General features: G+C 52.9%; 1 protein-coding gene across 4 annotated transcripts; it reads right to left on the bottom strand.

Annotated features, from left to right (window-relative positions):
• Nucleotides 1-405: 405 nt before the first annotated feature.
• HADHA (hydroxyacyl-CoA dehydrogenase trifunctional multienzyme complex subunit alpha) lies at nt 406-26,805 on the bottom strand. Of its 4 annotated transcripts, none has more exons than XM_042803027.1 (21): nt 26,664-26,805; nt 22,893-22,934; nt 21,659-21,700; nt 21,499-21,569; nt 20,579-20,712; nt 19,198-19,336; nt 18,064-18,183; nt 17,877-17,979; nt 14,053-14,175; nt 13,256-13,374; nt 12,352-12,408; nt 8,974-9,083; nt 8,533-8,667; nt 7,715-7,886; nt 6,942-7,028; nt 5,096-5,236; nt 3,755-3,823; nt 3,182-3,377; nt 2,611-2,725; nt 1,979-2,124; nt 406-900 (listed from the first exon to the last, which is right to left on the bottom strand). In XM_042803027.1, exons 1-21 carry the CDS (start codon nt 26,746-26,748, stop codon nt 755-757), a joined length of 2,352 nt encoding a protein of 783 aa, XP_042658961.1. In that variant the 5' UTR covers nt 26,749-26,805; the 3' UTR covers nt 406-754. The 4 variants fall into 4 exon arrangements, with proteins under 4 accessions (XP_042658961.1, XP_042658963.1, XP_042658962.1 ...); XM_042803029.1 differs by lacking the exon at nt 26,664-26,805 and adding an exon at nt 24,318-24,467; XM_042803028.1 differs by lacking the exon at nt 22,893-22,934 and having other exon boundaries at nt 26,664-26,804.
• Between the last annotated feature and the right edge of the window lie 165 nt (nt 26,806-26,970).

Here is a 26,970-nt window from a genome sequence, read left to right as displayed (position 1 = left end):
TCAGTCGCCCAGAGATTTAAAGCCTTTTAGTTTAAACTGAGCTCCTTCCCCGCCCCCTCCCCACACTCCCCCCCGGGGGGGGGGACCCTTCTGGCCTTTGGCTGCTCGATTTGCAATTACAGGCGGGTCCATCTGCCAGGGTAACCCCCGCGGCAGCGCTGGGGGCCAGACAAAAGAGCCGGAGGCTCCTCACGGGCCTCTGATTGATGGCAGAGGTGACAGAGCCGGGCTTTGTTCCGCGCAGCCTGCCACCCCCCTGCCCTTCCCCACCCTCCGGCAGCCCCTCCGTGGGTCCGAAGGATCGCCCCAAGGCTTTACTGGCGACTCGAGGGGGGTTCCCTTCCTCCGCACCGCGAGGCTGCCCCCCCCAGCGAGACGGGAGGAGAAGCAGGCAGGGAGTCCAAACCCGGGAGACGGGGATTTATTTTGTTGGAGGTTTATGGAAAGGCAAGGCCTCGGGGCCAGCTGCGTGCTGGACGGTGCCTGCTCCGGAGGTGAGGGCACAAGAAAATCTTCTCTTCCAGCAAGGAGGCACCAGGGCCCCGGGACGGACGTGCCCAGCGCCCAGGAGCTGGTAAGGCACTTGAAACGGCTACAAGCCCCGAGGCAACCCGCTGCCAAGCCTCCTCCTTCCTCCCCTGCCTCCCCCGGGGGGCTTTGCGGAGTAACCTAGAGGATGGGGTGTCGCTGGAGAGCTGGTGGCCCCCCCCCGGCTCGGGCTGTCGGCGTGTCGCAGGCGGCACCGGGCCCCGGCTCACTGGTGGAATTTCTTGCTGGGGCTGTTGGCGTAGTCCAGCAGGAGCTGGCACGGCGTGAACTGGCTGCCGTAGACGGCCTCGTACTTGCGCAGCTTGTCCACCAGCTGCTTGGCTCCGTAGGAGTCTGCGTACCTGAAGGGACCTGTCGGGGACAGGGGGGACACGTCCGTGACAAGGAAAAGAAGGTGCCAATCTGTCCTTTTCCAAGAGAGACCCCCCCCCCCCCTCCGGTCTCTCTGGCGGGAGACCCCGCTCCCTGCGCTGAGCGGAGCCGGACGGGGCTGCTGGGGCACAGATAATCGGGGCTGCTGGCTCAGGCTGAGCTTGCCTCAAGGGGGGAAAGTGCTAGGCCCCCGGCAGAAGCACCACCTCACGCCCAAGAGCCCTCAGGGTCCTTCAGCTGTGACCCAAAGCTCAGCTCCTGCTTCGGCCACGGCCACCCAGCCAGGTTGCAGATGGGTCCAGGAGAACTCCCGCCCACGCTCCTGGCCAGGCCCTCGGCCTCAAAAGCGCTCGGTGCCACGGCTGAGGTTATCAGCTCAGCTTATCTGTGTGGGCCTGGGCCGGGGGGGGGGACACTAGTGGGTCCCTGGGCACCATCGCTCATCTCTGTGTGCAGCACAAGACCAGGTTTCCAGAAGTGCTGCCAGGCAAGCAGCAGCGGCAACAGAGGAGAGAAAAACCAGAGCCTCGTTTTTCACCGAGCACCGTACGGCCGCACAAAAGCAAACCAGGGACTTCTTAAAAACGTAAAGCCTTTGCAAGTCTCCCATCCCACCCACTCCCCCAGACCGCTAGGCACGGTGAAGGCTCTTCCTCTGAAGTTCTCAGCGGAAGTGCTGGTGAGGCTGGGGCCAGCGTGGATCTCTCGTCTTACCCAAACCTGAAGAGGCAGCAAATGGTTTGAATCCCTCGAGCCTCACCAGCCACCGCTCTGCCAAACGGCCGTGCCAGCCGCGGAACTCCACGCACAGGCTCCTGGCAGAAGCGGCTCAGAGCAGCTCTCGCTGCCACGGCTCGCGGGCTGGGAGCGCCGGAGCGAGCTCCGCGGCTCAGGCTTTGCGTGGGAGAAGGCCACTCAGGCTCGCCAGGCTGCAGCTCAGACCCGGCCTTAACAGCTCACCCGCCTCTGGTGGTTAGAGCCCGCGAGGCGAAGCCCACCGCGGCGCTTTTGAGCCAAGCCCTGCAGCCGAGCCCAAACCCCAGCCGAAGCCGCTCACCTCCCAGGCACGGCGGGAAGCCCAGGCCGAACACAGCGCCGATATCTCCCTCCACGGGGTTGCTGAGGATCCCTTCCTGCAGGCACATGGCCGCCTCGTTCACAAACCTCGTCACCAAGCGCATCTGGATGTCCTCGTCGGTGGAGCTGCAAGGGAAGAGCCTGTCGGGGCGGTGCGCGCGGAGGAGCACACGAAGCCAGCACAGACTGGGGACAGGGAACGGCTTCTCGCTGGGGCTGCCACTAAGCTCTGTGACGTGCCCCGAAGCAGGCAGGTAAGAATGGCAAAGGCTGGGTCAGGCCAGACGGGAACTGCTCCAGGAGATGTTCCAGTGCCAGGTCTGATGCCCGGGAGGTCACAGCAGGGGCTGCCCCAACCCACCCTGGCGAGCGCCCCCCCTGCAGGGAAGCTTTCTGCAAAGGTGCCCAAGCAGAGGCTGATAAATTCAAGGGTGGGCCCACTCCTGCTCCCAACAGCTCTCCAGAGCCAACAGCCTGCCCCCCCCCGCATGCCAGCTGGGAACAGCCAAACGCCATGTGGAGTGACTCCGTGTCCAGCAACGTCCTCCAGTGCTGCTGCTCAGAGGCAGGAGCTGGGCAGGCTGGGAGCCAGCCCACGAGACGGCTACTCACACTTCGGGTTTGGCCGGCACTTTGAACCGCGCCAAGATCTCATCCATGCCGGAATTCACGCTCCTGTTCTTCACCCCTTCCTGGTAAATGTAAAAGCCTTTCCCTGCCTTGCGACCTGCCAGGGGCAGAGAGAGACAGTCACGGCCTGCCGCGCGTCCCCGTGCGCTCGTGACGCCTTCACCTCCGACCTCCCCGTGCCTCCTGCTCCCGTCGGCACCAGCGGACCCCGCCGGCGTCCCCGCGCTTCGGCGTGCGCCTGCCCGCCGCCCCGCCAAGGACAGGGGGAAGGGGCCCCACGTCCAGCTGACCCCCCTGGCAAGGCCTCGCCGCTGTGCCAGGCGCCGATGCCTTCAGCTACGTCCCTCCCGCGGGCGGTCAACCAACGCCACCGATCCCACGGCTACAGCAGCAGAACGGCACGGTCCCCATCCGCACTTGGGAGCAAGGGGGGGCAGAGATGACCAGATCAGAGGGCTGTCCCCCGCCTCGGGCTGAAGAGGCTGCCGGCTGCTAGTGCCTTTCCTTGAGCAAAAGGGGCAACGTGTTGGATTAGAACAGCCCAGTGCCTCACCTAAGAAGCCTTTTTCAACCATGAGCTTGAACAACTCGATGCTGCCTCCTCCAAAGCGCTCGCCAAAGGCCTTGCCGAGGTCCTCAGCCACGTGCGTGGCCACATCCACCCCCACCTCGTCGATCAGGGTGGCAGCACCCACAGGGAAGCCGAAGGCTGTGGAGAGGGCATCTATTTTCTTGGGGTCGGTGCCCTCCTGCAAGAATAGAAGGGGGAGCGGTGGTACCTCTGGGTGAGGGTCCTGCAAAACCAGCGTGGGGGCAAAGCCCTCGCTCATCCGGGGCCCACCGACTGCAACCACCCCCACCAGCTGTTTGATTACAGACGGGAGCGGTGTAATCCTGTTTACGCCACTCCTGACTCTCCCCTGGTGCCGTGTGGGGAGGAAAGAGCCTCATCCCTGCCTGCCCCACGTCACGGCAGCCCACGGCCCAGCCAAGAGCCGGCTGGGGACCACCACGAGCCCCGGGGCTGGTTACCCACCTCCCTTCTTGGCCAGGGCTGGGGCTGGCCTGCTCGGGGGGCAAGGAAGGAGCAGAGTTTACACGACTGTTTGGCAGATGGGATACACACCTGGAGAACTCGGACCACCTCTGCCAGCATTGGCCCCAGGCACCTGGTGGTGTAGAAGCCAGGCCCGTCCTAGGGAAGAGGAGAGCAGCGGGAAGGCAGGTGAGTACAAACTGCAGGAACACGGCCTCTCTCAGCAGCGCCAGGATGGCGTTTCACAGCCCAGGCTGCAGTTCAGATGCACTGAAATCCGTTCCTAACAGTACATTAGCAACTGCTATAGTTGTTTTTTTTTTTTTCCCCGCAGGGCTCAGCAGTGTTTGAAGACTTCCATGAACTTACTCCCTGGAAGTTCCCGGCAGAGTGTTTTTATTTGAAACAGAGTCTGGAGGTCCCAAGCCGGCTGCAGAGGTGCCCTTGCTTCACCAAGCCCAACAGGCTGACGAGGGAAAAGGGTGCTCAGCACATGTGAAACAGGCACAAACCAGTTGTTTCACCTCCGATATCGCTCACCAAGTCAGGAAGCAACAGATTAGCTGCAAACTGCCATTCAGGGAGGCATCTGATGTGGGGACGGGGGTTAGAGAAGCAGCACTCTATCTCCACTGGCCTTCGGAGATGCCTAGAGCACTTTCCAACAAGCCAGTTTTCCCAGCACCACAGGAGAGACCTGCTCAGCATCGCTGGCAGCCTCACGCATCAGTGAAAAGACCAATCCAAGAAATAGACTCATCAAACTGCCCGGAGCTCACCGGCTGAACCTCCCACACAGCTGAAACAGCATCACTGACGCTTCCTACCGCGGAGCACGAGACCCGCTCTCTTTGGAGGGCTCTGTGTTCAGCAGTGCCAGCCTAACGCACCACTCAAACCCCAGGCCTTTCCTGAGGCTCTGCTGCCTCTTCCTACAGATCACAGCCCTTTGTTCTAAACTCCTGCCTCTCTGCGCTCAAGTCTTCTCTTTCTGCTTGGTATAGCTCTTCCCCTACGCTCACACGTGTATTTCTGCCCCCTCTCACACAAGATTTAAATCCAGAAAAAGGAGGGTTACTGCTCATTTAACTCTCTATCCTTGCAGCTTGCCAGGGAGAGTCCTGCCCAGGCTCTGCTCCATCTCGGATGCCCCTACAGACTTCAGCCTCCTGGAAGCTGGAGTGGAGCTTCCAGGAGTGGAACAGGATGGCCGATCAGACGGCACCTGCACTTTGTGACCTTCCACAGCTGCTCCAAAGGGCACCCGAGAGATCACTCGGGCAACAGCCGCCTCCTAACCTCCATTTTTACTTCTCGGTGAGAGTGGCTAATGCCAGTGTATTCGCAGCCACGTTTCAGCCTCCCCTCAGTGCTCAAGCCTGCCCTTACTATTTACTATCCCAGCTCATCTACTGTGCAGTGTTCCCTCACCTTCACCACGATGACGATCTTGCCCTGTTTGAGGCCGACAGCGACAGCAGAAGCAGCCGTGTCCTGGGATGTTTTGTCTGTGGTGATGATTTCCAGCAACTGCATTCTGTCAACAGGGGAGAAGTAGTGCATCCCGATCACCTGGGCAGAAGGAAGAGCTCAGGGTTAAGACAGACGCTGGCTCTGCAGGTACCACCTGAGCTGGCAGAGCCCCCACACCTGGGCAGTGCTTCGTCTGGACTTTGAGAGTGGAACTGCAGCCAGAGACAGATGTTGAGCAGAGGCCCTGTGTTCTGCTTGTGAATGTTTTTTTTTTTTTTTTTTGGTGATGAAGTGGATCTAAGGACAAGAAGGCATGTTTCCATAAACCCATTACAGAGGTAAGTGCAGCCTTCCTCTGGGAACAGCATTTAAGTGGAGATTATTCAGCTGTGTGCCTCAGTTTCTTAACAGAACCATGTAATCAGCATGTCACCTTCATGCCTCCTGGAAGCTACACTTGGCACTAAGATCTGTCTAAGTCAGAGGCACCTTGCAGGAGAGTTGCAGACTGCAAAACTAATCAAAAGAAAATGCACTAATTAAACTGATTTCCTATTAGTTTCCCCGTAAAGAGCCATTACACAGGCAATTTATGCAGCAAGAGGATGTTATTTGCAAGTCGGCACAAATCAGACTCAGTTTGCATTTCTGATGCAATTAAGGTCTGACAACAAACGAGGAAAAGGCTCACGAAGGTCACGGGAAGCTCCAGCAGCTGGGACACACGTTGTTACTCTATGGACTTCAGAATATTTCGGTCGGAAGGGACCTACAATGACCATCAAAGTCCAACTCTGCAGATGTCCACAGAACTTCTGCAGGAAGGTAAGTAGCAGAGGCAACGCACTGCCCTGGAGTTTAGGGAACCAGCCAAGGGTGCCTCTGCCTTTGCATTTGCGTAACACTTTTCAGCTGAGCTCTAGAGCTTCCCCCTCCCTCTGCCCAAGCTGCTACTGCCTCCCCATCCCACCTATTTCAGAGTGGGAGATGGGATTAGCTCACAGGGGAACTGCTCGCTCTTCCCTGCGTTTTCTGCAGACCCAGGTAGGCAAAGCAGAGTCCTCAAACGAGGGGGAAGTGTTACCCCGTTTTTATGAGCCCCTCACACTACTTCAGACGCTGCAGCGTCCTGTCTGCTCTCGGGCTGCTGCTCCCTGAAGGGTGCAGGTCTCTCCTAGGGCCTGTGTCAGACCTGCCAGCCTCAAGGGATGAAGAAGTCCTCTGCTCCAAACCTCTGCCACAAGCTCCTGGGTTGCACTTGGTGTCCTGTTCACGTGGCTCATTTGGAGCCAGAGAGGAAACCCCACCACCCCCTCAGGAGCTGATCCCAGGGCTGATCAAGGCTTCAGCTTCAGCACCTGCGAGTTCAGCTTCCAGCCACTGACTTTTCTTCCCTTTTTACTGGTAGGTTAGTACCTTCTCTCTGAGAAGACATTTTCCCCCATCATGACAAGTCACTCCTACATCTAATCGGTTTATCAAAATGACTGAAGTCTTCCTGGCTGGAATTCTCCCAGCCTCAGCCCTTCCACTGCACTAACGTTTCCTGAAGCGCTCTCACCTCCTTACTGCGCCTCGCCAACATCGCACCGGGGCCGAGGCCACCTCCAGCCCCCTCCTACCTGCCCAAGGACTGCAAGCTCTTTGTTCAGAGCTTGCACGGGGGCAGGGGATGAGCTGTTTCACGTTCTGAGGAGGAAGCGGGAGGTCCCAGCGCTCACCTACAGCAAAAAGCCAGTTTGCCACTAACAGGCAGCCCAGTGCAGAGTGGAACCGTAGCAGGCACGTGGCACTGGGGACTCACCTTCTCTGGCCTCTTGCTAACAGCAGCAATTTGGCTGATTGGGAGGGCAGACGTGTTACTGGCGAAGATACAGTGAGCAGGAATCACCTGTGGCAGGGGGTGGAAGAGACAGTGTAAATGCAGAGGCTCCGGAGTCCAATCCAGAGCCCTGAGAGAACAGTACCAGCACCCGGTAACCCTGACAGACAAGGCAAACCCCATTTTCTCTGTCAGGGCAGGCAGCATTACAAACTAATTCTGAAGCAGCGGCCCAACTCAGCCCAACGTGACTTTCCCTGAACTCTCCCCAGGTCTGCAATATTAGTCTCAGAGCCCCCGTGTTTCTGCCAGGCCACTGCAGCCATCAGATACTGTGGGGAGGGACTTCAGAAAGGTGCACAGGACAGCTCCTTTGCCATGCAGTTGTTTCCCTGAGTGTGCTCTTGAACAGAAAAGGGCAGTGGCAGCAAGCTAGAGATAGTAAATAAAGGGCTGTAAGCTGTGGAGATACCAAAGGACATTACTGTCATATCAGTGTGCTCGGAAAAATGGAAGGGTTTTTTTGAGTGGCTCCCAGCAGCCGGGGAATGTCAGAACTGCCCCGTTGGGCTAAGAACTCCTGACTCCTTATTGAAGGGTGAATATCCCCAGTAAATAGGAAGGCTGCCCTTGACACTCACCCACGTACTGACATAAATAACTTGCACCAAATGGCAGCCCAAAGGAGATGTGACACCCTCAGCCTCCACCATGCAAAGAGCCACATGTAGAAGCTGCTCCGAGCCGATACTCACGGCCTCTACTTCCTTCAGCACTTTGTGCTTGATGTTAATGTCCTCAAACACAGCCTCGATCACCATGTCTGCCTTCTCAAAGCCCTTGTAGTCCAGCTGGCCCATCAGGTTGCTGAGAATGGAGTCCCTCTCAAAGGATGTCAGACTCTTCTTCTTGACCTTGCTGTTCAGCCTAGGGAAGGGCAGCTCTGTCAGCTCCTGGCCAGCCCAGCCCAGACTGCTGGAGGTGCACCACAGCACCGAGGATATCGCTCCCTCCCTCCCTCCCAGAGCTGGGACCCAGAACACCATCTCCAATCCAACCGGACTGTCACCCTGCGTACTGGCCCCTCCTTCCACCTGCAAAAAGGAGAGCCATGCTCACACAACTCAGCTGGTGCATTAGTCTGAGGGTCAATCACTGACATTCCTGAAGATCCACAGCTGAGCACAATCACTACTGAGCCAGGAGGACAGGGGAAAGAAATCCAGCTTTTCAGAAGTCAGACCTGAGGCCTCCCCTGACATGGTCTTTAGGCAGCCAGGATTGCTCCCTCCTGCCTTAGCTCTATAAGCTACTGCTAAAGCTAAAGCAATCATCTGTTAGGTCATCTACCTACCTAAGGAGCTACGGTTGAATACACTGGGCCTGTTTCATAGCTATATCCCAGCACACTGCATAGGGCAACCTTAAAAGAAAGCATTTCTGTGACACGTGATGGTACAAGGCTCCAAAGGCACAGAGGTGTCAGGAGTTCCTGACTGCCTGAAAGCAGAGGAGTATTTTGATTCAAGGCAGCCCCATCCCCTCCCGAGCAAATTCCTTTTAACTCACGCACCCCTTGAAGACCTGCTGCTGTCCTCTGTCCAAGCCTTGCTGCGCCGTGTCCTTCAGAATGGTCTTCAGGCCCTTGTCCACGGAAACCTGTGCGATCCCAGCTCCCATGAGCCCCGCTCCCAGCACTGCCAGAGTCCTGCACAGAAAAGGACCAGGGGACACATTCAAAGCTAGAAATAGCCGCCTTTCCACGGCTGCTGTCAGACTCGCACAGCTCCTGTCCACTCGGGCACTGTTTTCAGTGAGAAGCAGCTCTTCGAGAGCTCTCTAGCAGGAAGATTTCACTTGTGGGCGAGACCTCTGAACTGCAGAGGATGAGCCTTCTGGAGGCTGGAAATCTCTCTGCTCCACTGCTTTTCAGAACTCTAGGCCACTCGGTCCCAAGAGCCTTTTTGCAGGGGCTCTCCAACTGCTCCTTCAGGCACCCCACACTTGCACTTACTTGACCTCTCGCTGAGGTGTTCCAAACTTGTTCTTCTTGCAGGCAACCTGCCCACGGTAAAGTCCAAGCAGCGCTTTGGACTCCTTAGTCACTGCGAGTTGGCCAAAGTTCTGGAAGAAAGGAAGCAGAGAGGTTGGCATTTAACAGCTGCCTCACCCCCAGCACGCTCGCATCAAAAACCACAGCCACCCGTGTAACTGCCCAGACCAGTAACCTGGTTCCAAAAGGAAGAATGGACAGGGCATATGGATCCTCTGCCCAGGGGCACCTTCTGTGCTCAGCACAGCCCACTCTGCACGGCCACCTCCCATGTGGGCTGCCAGAAAGCAGCAGGAAACTGCTCGTTCCACATCCTTTCCCAGAAACAATATAATTTAAAGCATCTGAAAGGGGCTTTAACAGCGGGGCTGTATTTCACTGACATGGGAGCCTTTTTCCCCCAGGTGCATCCTGTACTAGCTGGGGCCATTGCCCCAGTGGTTCTCAGGTGAAAGGGCCTTGCCCGCAGAATTTGAGAAAAATCTTTAAACAGGCCAATTCTCCCTGACAGCAGTAGCCTGATACTATTTTCGGAGGACAGGAGACAAAAATCAAAGGCCTGAAAAACTTCTCAGCACTCAGCATGAAATGGGAAAGCAGTCAGGAAGACAAAAGACAGAGTAAGGCGACAGAAAACTAATGTCTGAGCCAAGTCAGCTGAGGAAAGCTGCCAACACAATGTAGTTTAGAGCAGGCTGTATCTTCCTTCACTGCTGTCCTGTGAGTTAGAGGCTTGTTAAAATATCAGAAACACAGAGCCTGGAAGAGAATCTGCAAGTCTCCTATCCTAGGGGAAAGAGGGAGACATGACACTGACACTTACTATTCTTTAAAGGGTTCTGGGAAGATCTCCATCCTGCTGCTATTCTCAGAAAAAAAAAACATTCACTCTTTTCTGTAAGAAACAGACTATCCCGAGCCTTTTATTCTGCACCAGACCAAACGTGGGTGGAATGCATAACCCGAACAGATGGGGTATGCTCAGGAGGTGACTGTGAAGGTAGCAGGCAGAGTGCTATGTCTCAGACCAGGACCTTGTCACCAGAAGAGAACAAAAGGAGCTACTAAGCACGCCAGGAAACACTGCGGGGTGTGACAGGGAGCAGCGTGAGAAGCTGGTGACAGTTACAGCTGGTACTGTGGGGAACGGATGGATTTCACTAGCAGTTAAGAGGCAGCGACGTGGGAGGTGGCCCAAACGCAGAAATAATCAGACGGGAGTGTTGTGGGTCTTCTGGGGAGTCTGATCTCGTAGAGCCAGCCCAGGTAACCGCACCAGTGACGCTGTGCACAGCCAGAGTTACCTCTTCGGTATCAGAAATAACAAATTTGAATACAGAGGTAGCAAAAGTAGGACCAGCGAGGAAAAACTCATTAGGGGCAGGTTGTTTATTAAGGTAGAAACAAGGGCAGAGGAAGGGAGGCATCAAGATGGTTGAGGATGCACAGGCACGGGAAAACAAAGACTCTGTGTGTGGGGAATAAAAGGGTCATGCATAAGCAAGCCGCTGGCGAGTGTGCTTGCCTGCTCAAGCCCTGGACCTGCCCACCACAGTCAGCCCTACCCCCGTAGTAAACTTTATTCCTGTTTTCCCGAGTGTGTCACTAGCAAACCTCAAGCAGGATTGGATGGCATTTAGGACAGGAGGTCCATGTACCAGCAGCCTGTCCGACTGGGCCCTGCGGCCAATTAATTGACAGATGAAAGATCTACAGCCAGCCACTGAAGGAGGGGTGTGTGTGTGTGTGTGCACACGTGCTCTTATTGCTGCACGTGAACTTCAGTTCTGGTCAGCCAACCAGGAGGCAGGTTGTCACTCGCTGGCCGTGCCTGTGAGCTGCTTGTCTTTCCATGGGTGTCACCAGTGAAGGCACCTCACCACTGGTTGGACCTACGAAGGGGAAAAGCAGCAAGCAGAACAAGGAGGGAAGCCTTCGGGGCCTTAAAATGCAAAAGACTTGACTACCCTTAACAGTCATTACTGGTGCTAAACTCAACTGATGTGCCAGGAAACTAAAGAACTGAAGGGAAAGGAAGAAGGAAATAGAGGGTTGTTTCACAGAATCACAGATCCACCGAAGAGTTGAGGCTGGAAGAGACCTGTGGAGATTGTCTTGTCCCACCCCACTGCTCAAAGCAGGATCAACCAGAGCAGGCTGCTTAGGGCTGTGTCTGGTTGGGTTTTGAGTATCGCCACAGAGGGAGACGCCACAGTCTCTCTGGGCAGTCTGTTCCAGCATTCAATCACCTTTACAGTTAAAACGTCGGTTTGCACATTTAGGTGGAATTTCCCATTTCAGTGTGTGCCCATTACCTCTTCTTCTGAGAGGAGCGTAGCTATGCCTTCTTTACTGCTTTCTACCAGCTATCTGTACACACTGGTAAGATCCCCCCCGAGCCTTTTCTCCTCCAGTCCCAGGTCTCCCAGCCTCTCCTCGTGTGCTGGATGCTCCAGGCCTTTAATCATCTCTGTGACCCTTCACTGGACCTTCTCCAACCAGCCAGCCCCCGGGCTGTACTAGTGCACATCGTTACTCCTCCCCAGGGGCAGCCCTTGGCATCTGCCCAGAGTCCAGTTCTCTGGTATGTTGAGTTCCCCCGAAGGGCCACTACTAGCCAGTACACTGACTGGAGTGGCTGCTAAACAGGCAAATTCGAACAAGGGATAAGGAGAGAGAAATCCTGTTCTGGGTGAGAAACTACTACTGAAAAAAACCCACCTAATTTTCAGGCGTACCCAAAATTATCACCGGGTGAAAAAGGGCCAGTGCAAAGTACCTGGACTATAAAACAGGACAAACAGCAAAACTAGAGTAATGGAGAATTCATACCCTGAACAAAGATAACCGTGCAAAAAGGTGACAGCATAAATAGAACACAGGTAAAAATGAAAGTTAATTTTTCGAAGAAATTATTTGTTTGCAGAAAATTGCCTGGAAACACTGACACAACTGACAGCACCATACCCACACTTCTAGGTTATCTGTCCTGTGTGACAATCACAAAAAACAAACAGTGCTCAGACACACAGAGAAATCAAAGTCCTGTTACGTGAAATCTAGATCGGTGAACTCTGTCTGGTTATTCCCCTCTCAAAAACATAACACAGACAGGAATGAGAAAGCACACAAACTGTTTTCACAGAAGAACAACCTCGACAAACACTTCTGTTGTTCAAGGGAGACCTTTTTCACAGCCCCACTGCCAGAAGAAGGGGCAGGGAGCAAGACACCATTTTGAGCAGCCTGTGACGAACACTATCCTTTGTGCGTGGTTAAACACAAATTCTCCCTGACTACATAATTTACTGATTACTACCAGGGATCTAATCTCCTTACCTGGGATTCAGTGAGGTATCCAGCGTCAGACCCTTGATCAAGACCAGTCTTTACAGTCTAGTCAAAGAAGAACAATAAAGATACGCCACTGTTAAGTCATGTCTGCCAACATCTGTGCTTTAATGAGATTACTCGTTTAGCCGCACCTCCTGTTTTCACAGGTGACCCCTCCCCAGAATTCAAGGCACACTTCAGACTCTCTGGGTTCTGTCCACACTGTTCAAAGCAGAGCTATGAATCACCGTGTCCTTCTAGCACAGAACAGCTACAATGGCAAGGAGTTTTCCATCAGGTTAATTTTTACATGCACCTTGCGGTTTTCAGGAATTGTTTTCAGTAGGACTGTGCTCCTGTAATGTCACTGCTCTCAGAACCAGAGAGGGACATTCACAGGTTTTAGAGAAGTTTTGGCAACAACTTTTTTAAAATAAGGATTCAACCGTGGACAGTGGCTGTAAGTAATACAATGCCCATGTAACTCAGGGGAGTAACTTTTAAAGTACTGTGTGGTTAGTGCTACAAAACCAGCAATTTCTATTTTCCTGGCTTCAAACAGGTTCACCCAACTCTTTAGAAACCCTGTAGGAAATCTGGAAAAACTGCAGCTGAAAGTTTCATGGACAAAGTATTCCAGCTAAGCTTTGCCTCAACTGGGATTCTTGATCTACCCCATACCGGTACCAGTACCACATAAATTGGTGATCATATTCTGTGAAGCTATTCTGACTTTTACCACGCTTGCTCAATACGCCACCCAGCTAGCACTCATCAAGACCCATCTCCTGTGAAGATCAGGATGTGTGGCTTGGCTCAGAGGAAGGAACCACCTTCCCTCTGTCTGTTGCTGCATTATCCCACAGATCCACCTTCACTGTAGTTTCTGGAGCCTCGCAGCAGGAGTTACCTCAATTATCTTTAGTGGAGCAGGGTAGAGTCCTTTGGTTTGCTTCTGAACTTTGCTCTCCACCGTCTTGTAGACTTGCTGCCTCACAAACGGAACAGCCATAGCATAGTCTGTTAACTCTGCAAGATGGGACAAAAACACTGTGTCTCAGCACAGTGCTATATGCTCAATCAGCCTTTAAATGAGTAACCTGAAAGTTAGAGTATAGATGTGAATGTTGCGTATCTGTAATAGAACATGCACCTGAAACTCAGCTGCAGGTAGCATGGCCTGCTCAGAAGAGTTTCTATGGCTCGTTCCACCACCAAGTCTCATTTAGGGCTAAAGCATCCTCCTAATACAACTGGAGACAGACCGAGCTCTGGGGAGCAGAACTCACAGGGATGTCATCATTTCTAGGCTCTAACTGCACGAGGGCTCCGCTAAAGAGGATTAGAGCAGAGCAGACCCACGTGCCTCTTCCCACTTGATTTCACAAGCTTGGTACAGAACTGGCTCCTACGACTTTGAAGCCGTATAGTCCTCTGGAGGCAGCTGCTGCTCTCTCCCTGAGGCCTGGCTCCCTTCTAGTCCACTTCAGGAGCCACCACATCCAGCTCTGGCAATGCTACTCGAAGACTGGATCTGCAGAGAGATGTTTTCTCTACCAACTCAACTGGCTCAAGAGACGATTACAAAATGAAGTAACTTTGTTTTGAAGATGGATTTAAGCAGGAGCATGAATACGTCCCTGAGAAGCAAAGCTGGATTATACCCACTACAGTCCCTTGGGATTTGGCCATGCTGCCCAGACTTACTCTGCATTAGCCCTTTTGATCTTTTGGCAGACACAGTCTTGTTGGCTAGTCCTCTGGCAAAGCCAATTGCCACCTCCTCCAAGTACTCGATCGTCCGTGCTTCTGGAGCCTTCACACCTGGCCCTGTGAATAGAAAAGAAGTGTCAAGGAGATGCAGCAGAAGTTATCACTGATGGGATGATGATGCAGAGAAGCAAGGGTGAGACAGCAACGTGGTGTTCCTTTGAACTGCTACCACTCCATCCCCCCCCACCCGTTTGACTTTTCCTGATTACGAACAATGAGGGAAAGGCTCAACAGGCAACCACACAAAGAGCCCAAGGCATTTAACAGCCATGGCATCACACAGAAACACCAAAACACCAGCTCCCAATGGGCACAGACAGCAGTAGGCCACTTAAACCTCAACAATACTTTCACAGAGCCATGGAAAAGCTTTGGTTGGAAGGTGGCATGAGAGGCCATCCGGTCTGACCCGCTGCTCAAAGTGGGGCCAAGTTCAAAGTTAAATCCAGCTCTGGAATTAGATCAGGTTGCTCAGGGGCACTGAATCCTAGATTGGTTTGGGCAGGAAGGGACCTTAAAGATCACCTAGTTCCCCCAGCCCAGGGGGCTCCCAGCCCCGTCCAACCTGGCCTTGAACCCTTCCAGGGAGGGGGCAGCCACAGCTGCTCTGGGCACCCGGGGCCAGCGTCTCACCCCCCGCACAGGGAACAATTTCTGCCTTAGATCTCACCTAAATCTGCCCTCTGGCAGTTTAAAACCATCACACCTCATCCTACCCCCACCCCCCTGATCCAGAGTCCCTCCCCACCTTTCCTGTCCCCCCTTTAAGTACTTTAAGTGCTGACAGGCCACTCTAAGGTCTCCCTTATATGGGCTGTTCTGCCAGTCTCTGAACACCTCCAAGGACGCAGGTCCCATCACCTCTCTGAACCTGTTTCAGTGCCTGACTATCTTGTTGCAAACCATGCCCTTTATTCCTCAACCTTTCACTTTGCATAATTGCAGGCACCCCTGTATCTCAACAGGGGTTGAGATCATCCTGCACCTCTTACACGGTACAGTAAGTCTGCACAACTAAGATGTACCAACACTGTTGCTACAAAACATACAGACAACAGTTACAAAATGCCGTGTCCCTGAAAATTGCCTGTACCGGAGCTGATGTCCGATGAAACCTCAACCTCTGATTTCAGGTGCAGGAACTCTCTCACTTGCTTTAGCTAGGGCAACACACAGTAACACCTAGGCAGGCTCCAGCTGGTGTGCCATCCATCCTGTGGCCCATCTGTGCTAACTTAAAGCTGTCCCAGAAACAATGGAGCAAGCCACCACAAAATGAGTTTTAGCAATCTCTGAGGGTGGGTTGCACAATTTCCAAGCACAGGACTTGTATCATCAGTACAGGAGGATAGAGTACAGGGCTGAAACGGCAGTTGTGTAAAGTTGCTGGAGGCAAATACAATGAGTCATTAATGAAAGAGCAAGGCCCAGCAATTCTGCACAGGACCACCGTAAGGAGCCTGCAGCTAAACGTGCAGCCTTGGGCTGCCTCTGAACTCACAGAACAAACCTGATGAAGTTACAACTCTCTATCCTTACAGCTGGGCAAGCTCATTAACCTTGGCTATAAACTGCTCCAACCACACCCAGATGCTGCAGAGAGTCCTCAGATCTAAGAAAATACCAGGCCGGACAACTACTCCCCCACACAGGAGAAGGTTAAAAAAGCAAAAACAAAGCAGAAAACCCCTCCTCTTTCACCTCCCACTACTCTTGCCTTCCACTGAAAGCTCAGGTCTTCAACTTTAAGGTTTCACCCCATAAAGACTTGAGAGAATGTACTCAGCAGACCCCAAATGCTGCTGCCTGCTGGAGGCTCTCTCAGCAAGCAGCAAATCAAAGTGCAGGCATATTTTGACCAAATCATGAAAACTCACTGCTAAGAAGTCACACTCATACCCTGGCAGAATGTCAGAGCCATTTCAGAAGAAAACAGTCCAAACAAAACAATGTATTTCATTTTACAGGCAGTTCAGAAAACTTAACCCAGAGCTGCTGTGTGATCTACATTTCAGCAATGCCCAGTGGATTTGGGAGAATTTATTAGGAATTTGAGAGCATTTGGGATTTCTGAGCTCAAACCTTACCAGCTTCCGAGTTCTCTTCCCACCATTTCACAGCAACATGTCTCAGACCTTCAGCTCTAGTGTCCTGATGTGCTACAAGATGTGAATACCTGATTTCCCCTTTTCATTAGCTCAGGTGTTCAACACCAGCAAGTGCTGGACCCAAATACTACAGCTGAAGAAAAGAGCCACTTATTTGTAAGTCTGAGCTATAAGAACTGTTCAGGCAAAGTGGTCAAACCCACATACCTGGGTTTACTTTACTTGCTGTTACCTCTCAACATGCCGTAGTGTCCTAACCCAGGAGCTCCAAGCTGTAGACTCACATCTGCTTTCTTATATAAATGGCACATGCCAGAATTAAATCTGAGCACAACAGTAAATAGATCAAGAAAATGCTGTAGAGCTCCCTAGCTAAGGAGAACTGATTGCACCCCATGAAATTGCCTCCTGATTAATACTGTCTCTCCCCTTCAAAGCTTTCTACAATCAGTTAAAGCATCACACCAGGTAAAGCTGCTTTCCCCCTGATGTTGAGAATGAAAATACACAGCAGAAAGCCTTCTGGCACAGGCTGCTATCTGAATGAACAAGGAATGCCTCTAACACTCGCATATCATTTGTGCTTTCTGTGCTCCTCCTACGTGCTTATCTGGTCTGAGCTAGGATTCCAAACAGCTCTCCAGGATGTTCAGGTTTCCTTTAAGCAAACTGGAGAAATCACTGGTATAAAAAGCCACATTTGCTGGGTCTTAAAAGGTAATTCACAATTAAGCAAGTAAAGTTTACTCAGCTGATTTTAACTCAATCCTGGGTACCACTGATCTGTTTTATAAGAATACAGCTAAGAGTATCCAGCTGAACACTGGCATGTGAGACAGAACAGACACAGGGCCTTCCCTTGTACTTCTCAGGGTAGGCAGCACCACCTTTTTTTTTTTTTTTATTTTCTTCAAATTCAGAAGCTAAAGGCCACCAGGATACTCTGGCCATGCTCTGCCTGGGGAAACTAAGATCAGCACCCTGCAACTGCGTGGCAGTACCAGCTGGCACAGTGGTTTCCATTCTAACTCCTGGCTGCAGCTGCTCAGACCTTTCTGAGGAGGCTGCGGAGGGTGTGCCTCTTCATTTAGTCACCTTCCGAGAAAGCCGCCCTAGTGAAGGAACAGCAGAAGCAAGAAATTATTCACTAGCCCACTCGGCACTGGGAAGTCTGCAGTTTGCAAGGAATTTCTCCACCCAGCTGAAAGTCAGATGGCAATTCAGAGCACCTAAGCCACAGGGGCTGGCTTCTTCTCAGCATCTTGTCACAGAGATTAACATCTGCAGGCTGCATAGATGTAGACATCGGTCATCTATTCTCCTTTCATTATGGCTTGCAATCTGTCCCTCTGACATGATAAGTGAGGAATGCAGGTTCTTGTCTGTATAATTAGATTATGCACAGGAGCCAGCAGGCCGCCCTGTATGCTAACCTTTCCCTCCTCACTTGGCTTTAGCAGGAGCCTGACATTTCAAGGTCCCCATGCACATGCCTGTAAGGTGAGAACAGAAACTGCACTGCAGAGCACGGTAAAGGACTTTGCAGTCCATATGCTTTGCCCCCACTAGACTTAGACTGCATCAGTGGCTTCTCCATCCATTTCAGTAAGGTGGAGAGGCAGATCAGGAAACTGAGGCATCATGTCTGACCTAGCGGGTCCACCAGCTGGTCAACCAGACCCATCTTCTTTGCTCTGTCAGCACGGATGTTCCTCCCGGTCAGCATCATATCAAAGGCAGCAGGAAGTCCCACCTGGAAGGGCAGAAAGGGGTTTTCAGAATGGGAGCATGCCATGCAGCAGAAGGGGCTATCGCATGAAGTTTCTCTCTTACTTACCATCTTTGGCAGCCTCTGAGTAGCCCCTGCCCCTGGCAGGAGACCCAGTAACACTTCAGGTGCTGCCAAGACTGTTTTCCTTTCCTTTGTTGCTATTCTGTAGTGACAGGCAATGGCAACCTTAAAAAAGGAAGAGAAAACTAAAGGTTTCCTTCTGAAAGGCCACAGAAGAACTGGTCATCCATCACAAAGGTCTCTTCTACACGCTGCCTCAGCTTTCCTCCCAACCCTACCCCAATTTCCCAAATTCTCTCTGTGCTCACTGACGGCTTCTTCCAGCGAGAGAAGCGCACACAGGCAGATGACAGCAAGCAGCTATGACACGAACAGGAAACTACCAGAGTGAGCCAAGCTATTTTAAAATCTCATCTAGGCCATCAGGGGCTAAATTCATTCACTACACTGGGAGCATGGTCCCATATACAGATCAGCCATGACACTTGGTTTATCACTGGATCACCGAGTCCAGATCTGTCACCACAGTGCTTGTAAGAAGCTGTGACTGCTTGAGAAATCGGCATGCAACTGAAGAGACTCCATTCCCACAAGGTTATTCTGCCTTAGTAACAACTTTGCTCCAGAAATTACCACAGACTCTTTCAATTTACAAAGTCCTAGATGGAGATTACGAAGCAAATGCTGCACCCAGCCGAAGTGGCAAGCAATGGAGCAGAGTACACAGGCCAGAGTGGAGCCTGGCCGGGTTCCCCACACACATCTCTCTCCCAACAACCTTTTAAAGAACAGAAGTTGCTGGGATATGGGACTCGCTTCATCTGAAAAGCAGCAATTTCCAGCCTGGACTCTGCCAGCAGCATTTATCCAGATCCAATGCCTGCCGGAAACAGCCGGTTTTCCCTGAGACGCTCTCATCTAAATATTAGCCTGGCCCACACAGACTCATATTTGATTAACTCTCTTTCAACAGAAGCAGAAAAAACAGCATGGCAGAGCCCTAAAGTACAACCAAGCCAGTAACTTGCCACAAACTCATTTGAATGGATGTAAAGAACCCACAGTCAGGTCTCAAATCCCTCTCACAGTAAGTAGCCCTGCAGGCATCGTTTGGATAGTTTGGAGAATGAGCTCTGTTAACTCCCACTCCTGCTTGTCAGACCCAGAACTCTTCAATACCTCCAGTCCTCCTCCCAGGCAAGAGCCACTGATGGCAGCAACTACGGGCTTTGGAGACCGCTCAATTTTTTCTAGCATCTTCTGTCCTTCCTGAGAGAGCTGAGTCACTTCCTGAGAAGTCTTGCAGGCTTCAATCATGCTGCAGTGAAGCAGAAAGGCTGATCAGAACTGGAAAAGCACTGAGAAAACAGCAGTAAAATGAGAGTGCTTCAACGAGTTTGTTCCTCTTTTTCCCACAGAGCTCCAGTGACTGACAGACAGGCAAGAGCTCTTTAGTCCCCCAGTCTTAGATTTACAGACAATACAGGAAGACTACTAAATTCAGCGGGTTAAGTCACTGCACGCTGACACTGGGCTGCGCCTGCAGGCAGTGAAAGAGTTTCCTTGTGTCAGAGCTTTGAAAGCCTTTGGGGTAGAGGAGGAAGGGTCATAGGAAGCCTCAAAGCACTTGCCAGGAAGGGTGGAGGGGAGAGCCCAGGATCAGTTTTTAGAAGAGCAGATGGCCAGTGCTCTGATGCTTCACTCGGCCAATTAGAGACTCCCTGCACCAATTAATCTCAGGGAGGCTGGCAGCGTTTGCCAGGCAGGCACAATTCAGGAGGCTCGTAGTGTTGACACCAGCAGACACCTCCCAAACGCAGCCTGGCCTTTTGCTCTGCTTACCAGCTCTAGCTACTGCCTCCTGCCCACCGCAGCACACACCGAGTCTCTGCCCCTGAATAAAGCCACTCAAAAAGGTAATGTTTTGAAGGTCTATTTGTAATTTACCTTCTTTCCTCAGAGCTTTCTGGCTTTCAATGTCTTTAAACAACTATTCTCTCCTGCCCAATGTCAGGAGTAGGAGCCAATGGCGCTCCAGGACCCAGTGAGAGCACCCACACGGGTCACCCCACAGCCTGCAAGAGTTACCCACGCTGAATCGCCCGGGAGGCCGCTCAGATGCTCCACGTGGCTGAGCTCCAGATCCTGCCTCATCAAGGGGCCACGCTGGCAGTCTGCCAGGCACTCAAACCCAGCTTAAATGAAGTCCTGCATGTAAATTATCTGCTCTTGTTGTGTCCCAGACCAAAGGACAATGCTTACCCTGGAGCCAGGATGGGTTTTCTTGGCTGTACCCCAGCACACAGGAAGGAGTGACCAAGTGTTACAGCCAAATGGGGTTTAATGACTTGCCATGTTGCTCTTTATCAAGGCCCCAGCTTCATTTGAGCAAGTTAGGCATCCTGTGCACGGGGATTTCATTCCCAGCCTCTACCTCACCCCTGGGGAGATGCCAGCGACAAGCTGCTCAGACCTCACAGCGCACACCAGACCACTGACCCTGCATGCTGGACTTCAGAGAAAGCTCCATCAGTGGCCCCTCCTACGCCCCTGTACTTACTCAAGATCTGCTCCAGCAATGAAAGAGCCTGGCTTTGAAGAGATGAGGACGGCACTTTTGACAGCTTCATTGGCCCAGATCTCATTCATCACATCAGTAAACTCCGAGCTCAACTGCTTGGATAGAGTGTTCACCTGAAAGCAGCAAGTGAACACTGTAAATAGGGGAGCCCAGGAGACAGTGGAGTTTAGCTGCTCATTAAGGCCGGACTCAACCATCGTATCATCAGAAAACTTGCACAGGAGACAGACTGACAACAAAAAGCCAAAGCCAATGGTAAGTCTGAATGGATTTTCCAAGCCAATAGGAGCAGCAGCTCTACAGGCTTTCAGGATTTGCCTTCTGGGGAAAAAAACCCCACAGAACCAGACCAGCCAGGAGTTCGCCCAACAGCCAGACCATTGCTTGGCACAATTCTAACTTCGGGGGCACTCAAATTAAGCCCAGATTTGCTATAGAAGTTAGCTCCTCCTGTGTCATAATACAGTGAAAGAAAAAGCTCCAAGGTGAAACCCTGCTGCAGGTCATCAAGTAAACTGTTATTAAGAAGTTCCTCAACCTCACCACCAGCAGGTTTGTGACCTCAAACACAGATTTTATGAGCTTTTAAGCTGTTTTTTTCCATATAATGGGCACTCTCCCTAACCATCTTGAATCTAAGAATTTAGTAAGATTTAGCAGTATCTTGTGCCAGTGAGAGAGACAAGTTAGCTGAGTACATACAAAATATTTCCATGAGGCATTTTCAGTTGTCTCACTAAATGCCCAAACGCTCGTCTACTTTGCTTGCAACTTTGACAGGCTGCAGATTAGGAAAGTTCTTAGTCCTAAATTAGAATTGTCAATGCCTTTTCCGTATGACTGCTGTTCCTGCCATTTCCACTGATATGTCTACTCACCGCAGCCCGCTAAAACAGTACCTTTGAATTTGGTGTGTTGAAGCGTACAACAGCGACATCTCCTTTGATATCACAGCTAACGTGGGTTCTAGCTGGAAACAAACAGAAATGTGTTATCTCAGTTTATGCTCAGTGAATTTAAGAAAGAAAATGAACTAGCACAGAAAAGCTTTACACTTACTCTGAAGAGCAGTGGAGGTGGAGATGTCACGGCAAGCATAACCTAAGGAAAAGATGTTGCAGATGTTAAAAGGAATTCTCAGTAATCTCAGCTTAACTCTTCTTTATTAATGCATCTTCCCCTCTCCCCTTATCTGCTGAGTACAGCGATTCAGAAAATCCTGAGTATGAGCCAGCTCCTTCTCTTAGGCTTGAGCTGTGCCACCACTGGAGCCCAGCAGATGCTCCACTCTTGAAGTGACCTTCACAGCACAGATTCCACACCGCAGCTTCCGACACCAGCAATGCCAAACCAAGAGCAAAAAAAAAAAATAAATCAAAGCCTTCTTCCCAAAGAGCTGGCAAGAGACAAAGCAGGTGGCACGCAGGGGTGTTTTGCTTTTAGTACGCACAGTTCCAACACTTCTTCACATGCTAAACCAGAGACCTTGCTGCACTCTGGAGAGTTTCAAGCCTTCAAGTGAACCTCTCCGCAAACCAAACATAACTGCCCTTGAATATTTCTGCAAAAACATGCTCATGCCAGTGAACAGTGTCACCCCCAAGTACTGCTTCACAGATCTCAGGGTGCACTTCTGGCGAGCCATAAAAAGAGCACACAAAATATTTATTTTCGCCTCCGTCTCTCAACAAAATACCTGACCCATTTCTACTAATTACATATGGAAGCACCTAGACAAACTTGTCTTGTTTCAAAGCACTCATAAAACTCAGACCACGGTAAGACCAAGTTCTGTCCACAAGTGAAATGCCACTTTTCTGACTCATAAATCCCAGATGTCCTTTTACTGCTGGGAGATTGTATCTGGCTTGATGATCTCTCAGTACACAAATGAATCTCAGTTCCATTCAAGCGACCTTGATCTTGGCCGAGAGGATCCTCTAACACAGGTCTAGGCTGAATCCTGGCCAAAACTGCTTTAAGTCTGAAATCTAGTAAAAGTGTTATTTCTTAAGCACCATAGACATATCTACCAACTGGAACACAGCCATTTAGCTAGGGGAGGTTTACCACTCAACACTGGTAAAATGTTCAGAAATTAAACATCCCCATTCCCAGCAGCAGGAAGGCAAAAAACCCAGTACAGGGAAAACAAGCTTAAAACGTCAGCCTGCTCCTCAGCGAGGGGTGCATCCCGCTCCCCACAGCCCTGTGACATGGGCTCAGGCCTGGAGCTCTGCTGCACTTTGGCCGTTTTTCCACGTTGTCTCCGGTGCTGGCGGGAGGCACTGACCTTTGTGCTCCATTCCCCGAGCCCTGGACACACGGTGTGGCGCTGTGGGGATGGAAATTCAGCGTCAGCCTGTCCCGGCAAACAGGTTTGTGTGTCCATGTGTGTGTCATGTGCCCACATCATCACTTTATAAAGAAAGAGTGAACTGGTTTCCACTCCAAAGCTACTTTAAAGTATTTTTTGCCTAGGACAATACCCAGATAGCGATTCCGGTAGCCAGCATTAATTTCCCTAAACTTGTTGTGTGCTAAAATCAGCTACTCCTGAAAATAAGCACCAGTGTTCATTTCCCACAAAACCCAGCATGGTCTGACAACAGTTTCTCTGACGACTGATGCTCCTCAGCACAATATGATGCACTTTTTACAGCAGTATTTTAAGCTAATAAAAGCCACGCTACTTTAAAAAGAAGGCAAGGACTGGACTATCTTACTGAATTAATTCACTTCAATCCTGTATTACTGCACAGGGCACAGCAGGAAGGAGACTTAAACCAAACAAATCTCAGCTGCAAGGCAAGTGATAATGTTTTCCTTCCACACCCTCAGACAGGCATCTGCTAAGGCTGGGATGCGGGAAGGTAAGCAGCACACCACTCTCCAAGGCTTCCTGAGAGCAAGGCACTGACAGTGTAGTAAAAACTCTATCGCATGCAAAACACACGTCGATTCAAAATAAAAAGGGAATGGATTATTTTTTTACTCTTTCTATGGTCTAACATGCTTTCCGTTCTCATATCAGTTTCCAAACAGATTTCTTCCATGAAAACCTTAAACCGTGAATTCCACTTTGCTTTTCAGTTCTAGCAAAACAAAAGATATGAAGTAGGGAAAAAAAAAAATATGTCAAGGCCACGACTGAACAAATCTCACTATGTTTTAATATAAACCCTTTTGGGAAAGATACTGTCATTACAGTAACAGCTGCTTAATATTTGAGTGAGGTTTCTTTAGCCTGACAGTATTTTATTGTAGAGCCCAGAATACTTGTGGAAAACACATCTAAAACTAAAAGCACTTTTACTTGGTCACAGTCACAGCATATCTGCTTTAGGCGTTGATTCATTCAGCAGTACAATGGTAACTTGTCAAGACTGGAGCCAGAAAAATCCTCCTTCAAACTGCCGAAGGAAGCAGCAGCAGCCCAGAAATACACTTCCACCATTTCACTAACGTTCACTTTAGAATTAAAAGCCCTGAATATCGATTCCATTTTCACTACCTCATGCACTCCAATTAAAAGACTGTCTAGAGACAGGGACACCAACACGCCAGGCAGCTGCTCTCAGGCCTTTGCTGAGAACTTGGATGCGCTAGAGAAAAGAAAACACCCAGCTGGGGCCATTTCTTCCCACTTTCTCTTTTCTCTGTCATTTCCTCGGCTGCTTCCCTGTCCAGCACTACCCCTTCCTGCCCCTCCACTCACCCAGCCGCGGCACGCCACTTGAAGTGGGAAGGGCATCCATGGATGGTTCTGGAGAAGAGCCCGCTCGCAGTCCGGAGCCAAGCCAAGCACCAGCAGAAAGCTCAGAACAACCGCCCAGCACTTTCAGCCTGTGCCTGCGAGCTGGTGGCACCGAGCTGCAAAAGGGCTGACGGCCCGAGCTGCACTGTCCCCTCCGGGAACCTGCAAGCACACGGCATGTGGCTCAGCAGGAATGGCCAGCCCTCGAGCTCACCCTGCCTTCCGCCTTTTGCATGTTTTCTGGCCTGCCCTGGCGAGGTTTTGCATCCAGCTTAACAAATGCCTTGTTACGGCAGAACAACGCTATTAATTATAGTGAGTGACAGCCTCCTCACAGCAGCTCCAGGGCTGCTTGTGATGAAGAATTTTGCTAGTTGTAACAAGAAGCCCAACCAACAACAGCCTAAGCACTCGCTGGAGTTACCGTGGTTCTGCTCGCTATGGACTGCAGCGCCCTGCTCCTCGAGCAACCGGCTCACGTACAAACTCGCTCCAACACTGCACATAAGAGGGGTATTAGGTTTAAATGAAACACTGCTAGATTTCAGGTCAGCATGGATATTTCAGCCCTCACGGGGCTGCTGGTGACTCCTTGCTTCGGAAAGTGCAAGGAAGCACCACGACCCAGCACGGAAAAGAGGCAGGAGGGTGCCAAGGCCCTGCCCGGGGCGGCAGATCGCAGGGGAGCGTTACCCAACGGCCTGTATTCCAAAATAAAGACAGGTCGTGGGGTACCCGGAGATGTTAACAGGGCCTGGGGGTACACTCCCCACCCATGTGGGGACGCCCCCTTCCCACGGATACACCTGCGTGGCCGGAGGACAGCCCCAGCATCCAGAGAGCCAAGGACACGGGCACATCCCCCCCCCCCCCGGCATGCCCACTGGGGGACACGCACACGTGCAAGGACACAAGGACACGCTCTCCCTGGGGATCAGCTCAAGCGTCAAGGACAACCCTGTCTGGAGGGGGTGTCCCCCCCCACCACGCAGGGTCACAGGGACACCCAAAATGTGCCCACGTGCACGGACACGCGGATTGTGACAGCGCAGGCGAAGGCCAGCCTGTCTTGGGGACTGGCGTGGGAGCATCTCCCCCGTGGGGGCACCCCCCCACACACACTCTGTGGCTCCCCAGGACACGGACCCACGGACCCCTGCCCCGGGGAAACTTTGGGTGAGGGGGTGTTAGGGACACGCCAGGGATCCCCCCCCCTGCGTGATTCACAGGCCGTGGGGACAACAGCCTCGCGTAGGACACCTCCACATGCGGGGGGACACCTCCCTCCCCCGCCCAGGGACACACACAGCGGGCAAGTCCCCCACCCCAATTCCTCGCAGCCCCCCGCACCGACACCCTGCTCTCCTTCCGCCCTCACGCGTGGGCACACCGCCCGCCTGCCCCTCGCAGCATTCCCCCCCCCCCCCTCCCCAGTGACATCCTCACGCGTGGGCACACCGCCCGCCTGCCCCTCGCAGCATTCCCCCCCCCCCCCCCCCCAGTGACACCCTCACGCGTGGGCACACCGCCCGCCTGCCCCTCGCAGCATTCCCCCCCCCCCCCCCCAGTGACACCCTCACGCGTGGGCACACTGCCCGCCTGCCCCTCGCAGCATTCCCCCCCCCCCCTCCCCAGTGACACCCCTCACGCGTGGGCACACCGCCCGCCTGCCCCTCGCAGCATTCCCCCCCCCCCCTCCCCAGTGACACCCCTCACGCGTGGGCACACCGCCCGCCTGCCCCTCGCAGCATTCCCCCCCCCCCCCAGTGACACCCCTCACGCGTGGGCACACCGCCCGCCTGCCCCTCGCAGCATTCCCCCCCCCCCTCCCCAGTAACACCCTCACGCGTGGGCACACTGCCCGCCCCTCACAGTCCAGTACCACCTCCCTCTCCCCAGTGACACCCTCACGCGTGGGCACACCGCCCGCCTGCCCCTCGTAGCATTCCCCCCCCCCCTCCCCAGTGACACCCTCACGCGTGGGCACACCGCCCGCCTGCCCCTCGCAGCATTCCCCCCCCCCCTCCCCAGTAACACCCTCACGCGTGGGCACACTGCCCGCCCCTCACAGTCCAGTACCACCTCCCTCTCCCCAGTGACACCCTCACGCGTGGGCACACCGCCCGCCTGCCCCTCGCAGCATTCCCCCCCCCCCCCCCCCCAGTGACACCCTCACGCGTGGGCACACCGCCCGCCCGCCCCTCACAGCCTTCCCCCCCCCCCCGCCCCTGCCACGCTCACGCGAGGATCCCCCCCCACCCCGAGAGACCGCGCCCATTCCGTCCCTCTCCGGCGGCTGCGGCTCACCCGCGGGCGGTGGGCGGCGGGGCGGGCTGTACTTGGCGGCCGTGAGGCGCCTCAGGCTGCCGATGGCGCGCACCGCGGCCGCCATCTTTGCTGCGCGGGAGGTCGAATGAGGGAGAGGCCGCCCCGGCGCGGGGGGCGGAAATCGGTCACTTCACCCCGCGGCTGCCCGCGGCGCTGCCTGTTCGCTCTGCCGCGGCGCTCCCGCTGTTTGTTTTTTTTTTTTTTTTTTTTTTTTCCCTTTTCGCCGCTCGCTGCGAGGCCTCAGATGTTTCTCATCGCTACCGAGCGGGAGCGGCGGGCGGGGGGG

The sequence above is a fragment of the Tyto alba genome, unplaced genomic scaffold (assembly GCF_018691265.1).
Source record: "Tyto alba isolate M040663 unplaced genomic scaffold, T.alba_DEE_v4.0 Super-Scaffold_40, whole genome shotgun sequence".
Lineage (NCBI taxonomy): Eukaryota > Metazoa > Chordata > Aves > Strigiformes > Tytonidae > Tyto > Tyto alba.
Note: the sequence above shows the minus strand (reverse complement) of the source record. Positions and strands in the feature narration are given on the sequence as shown.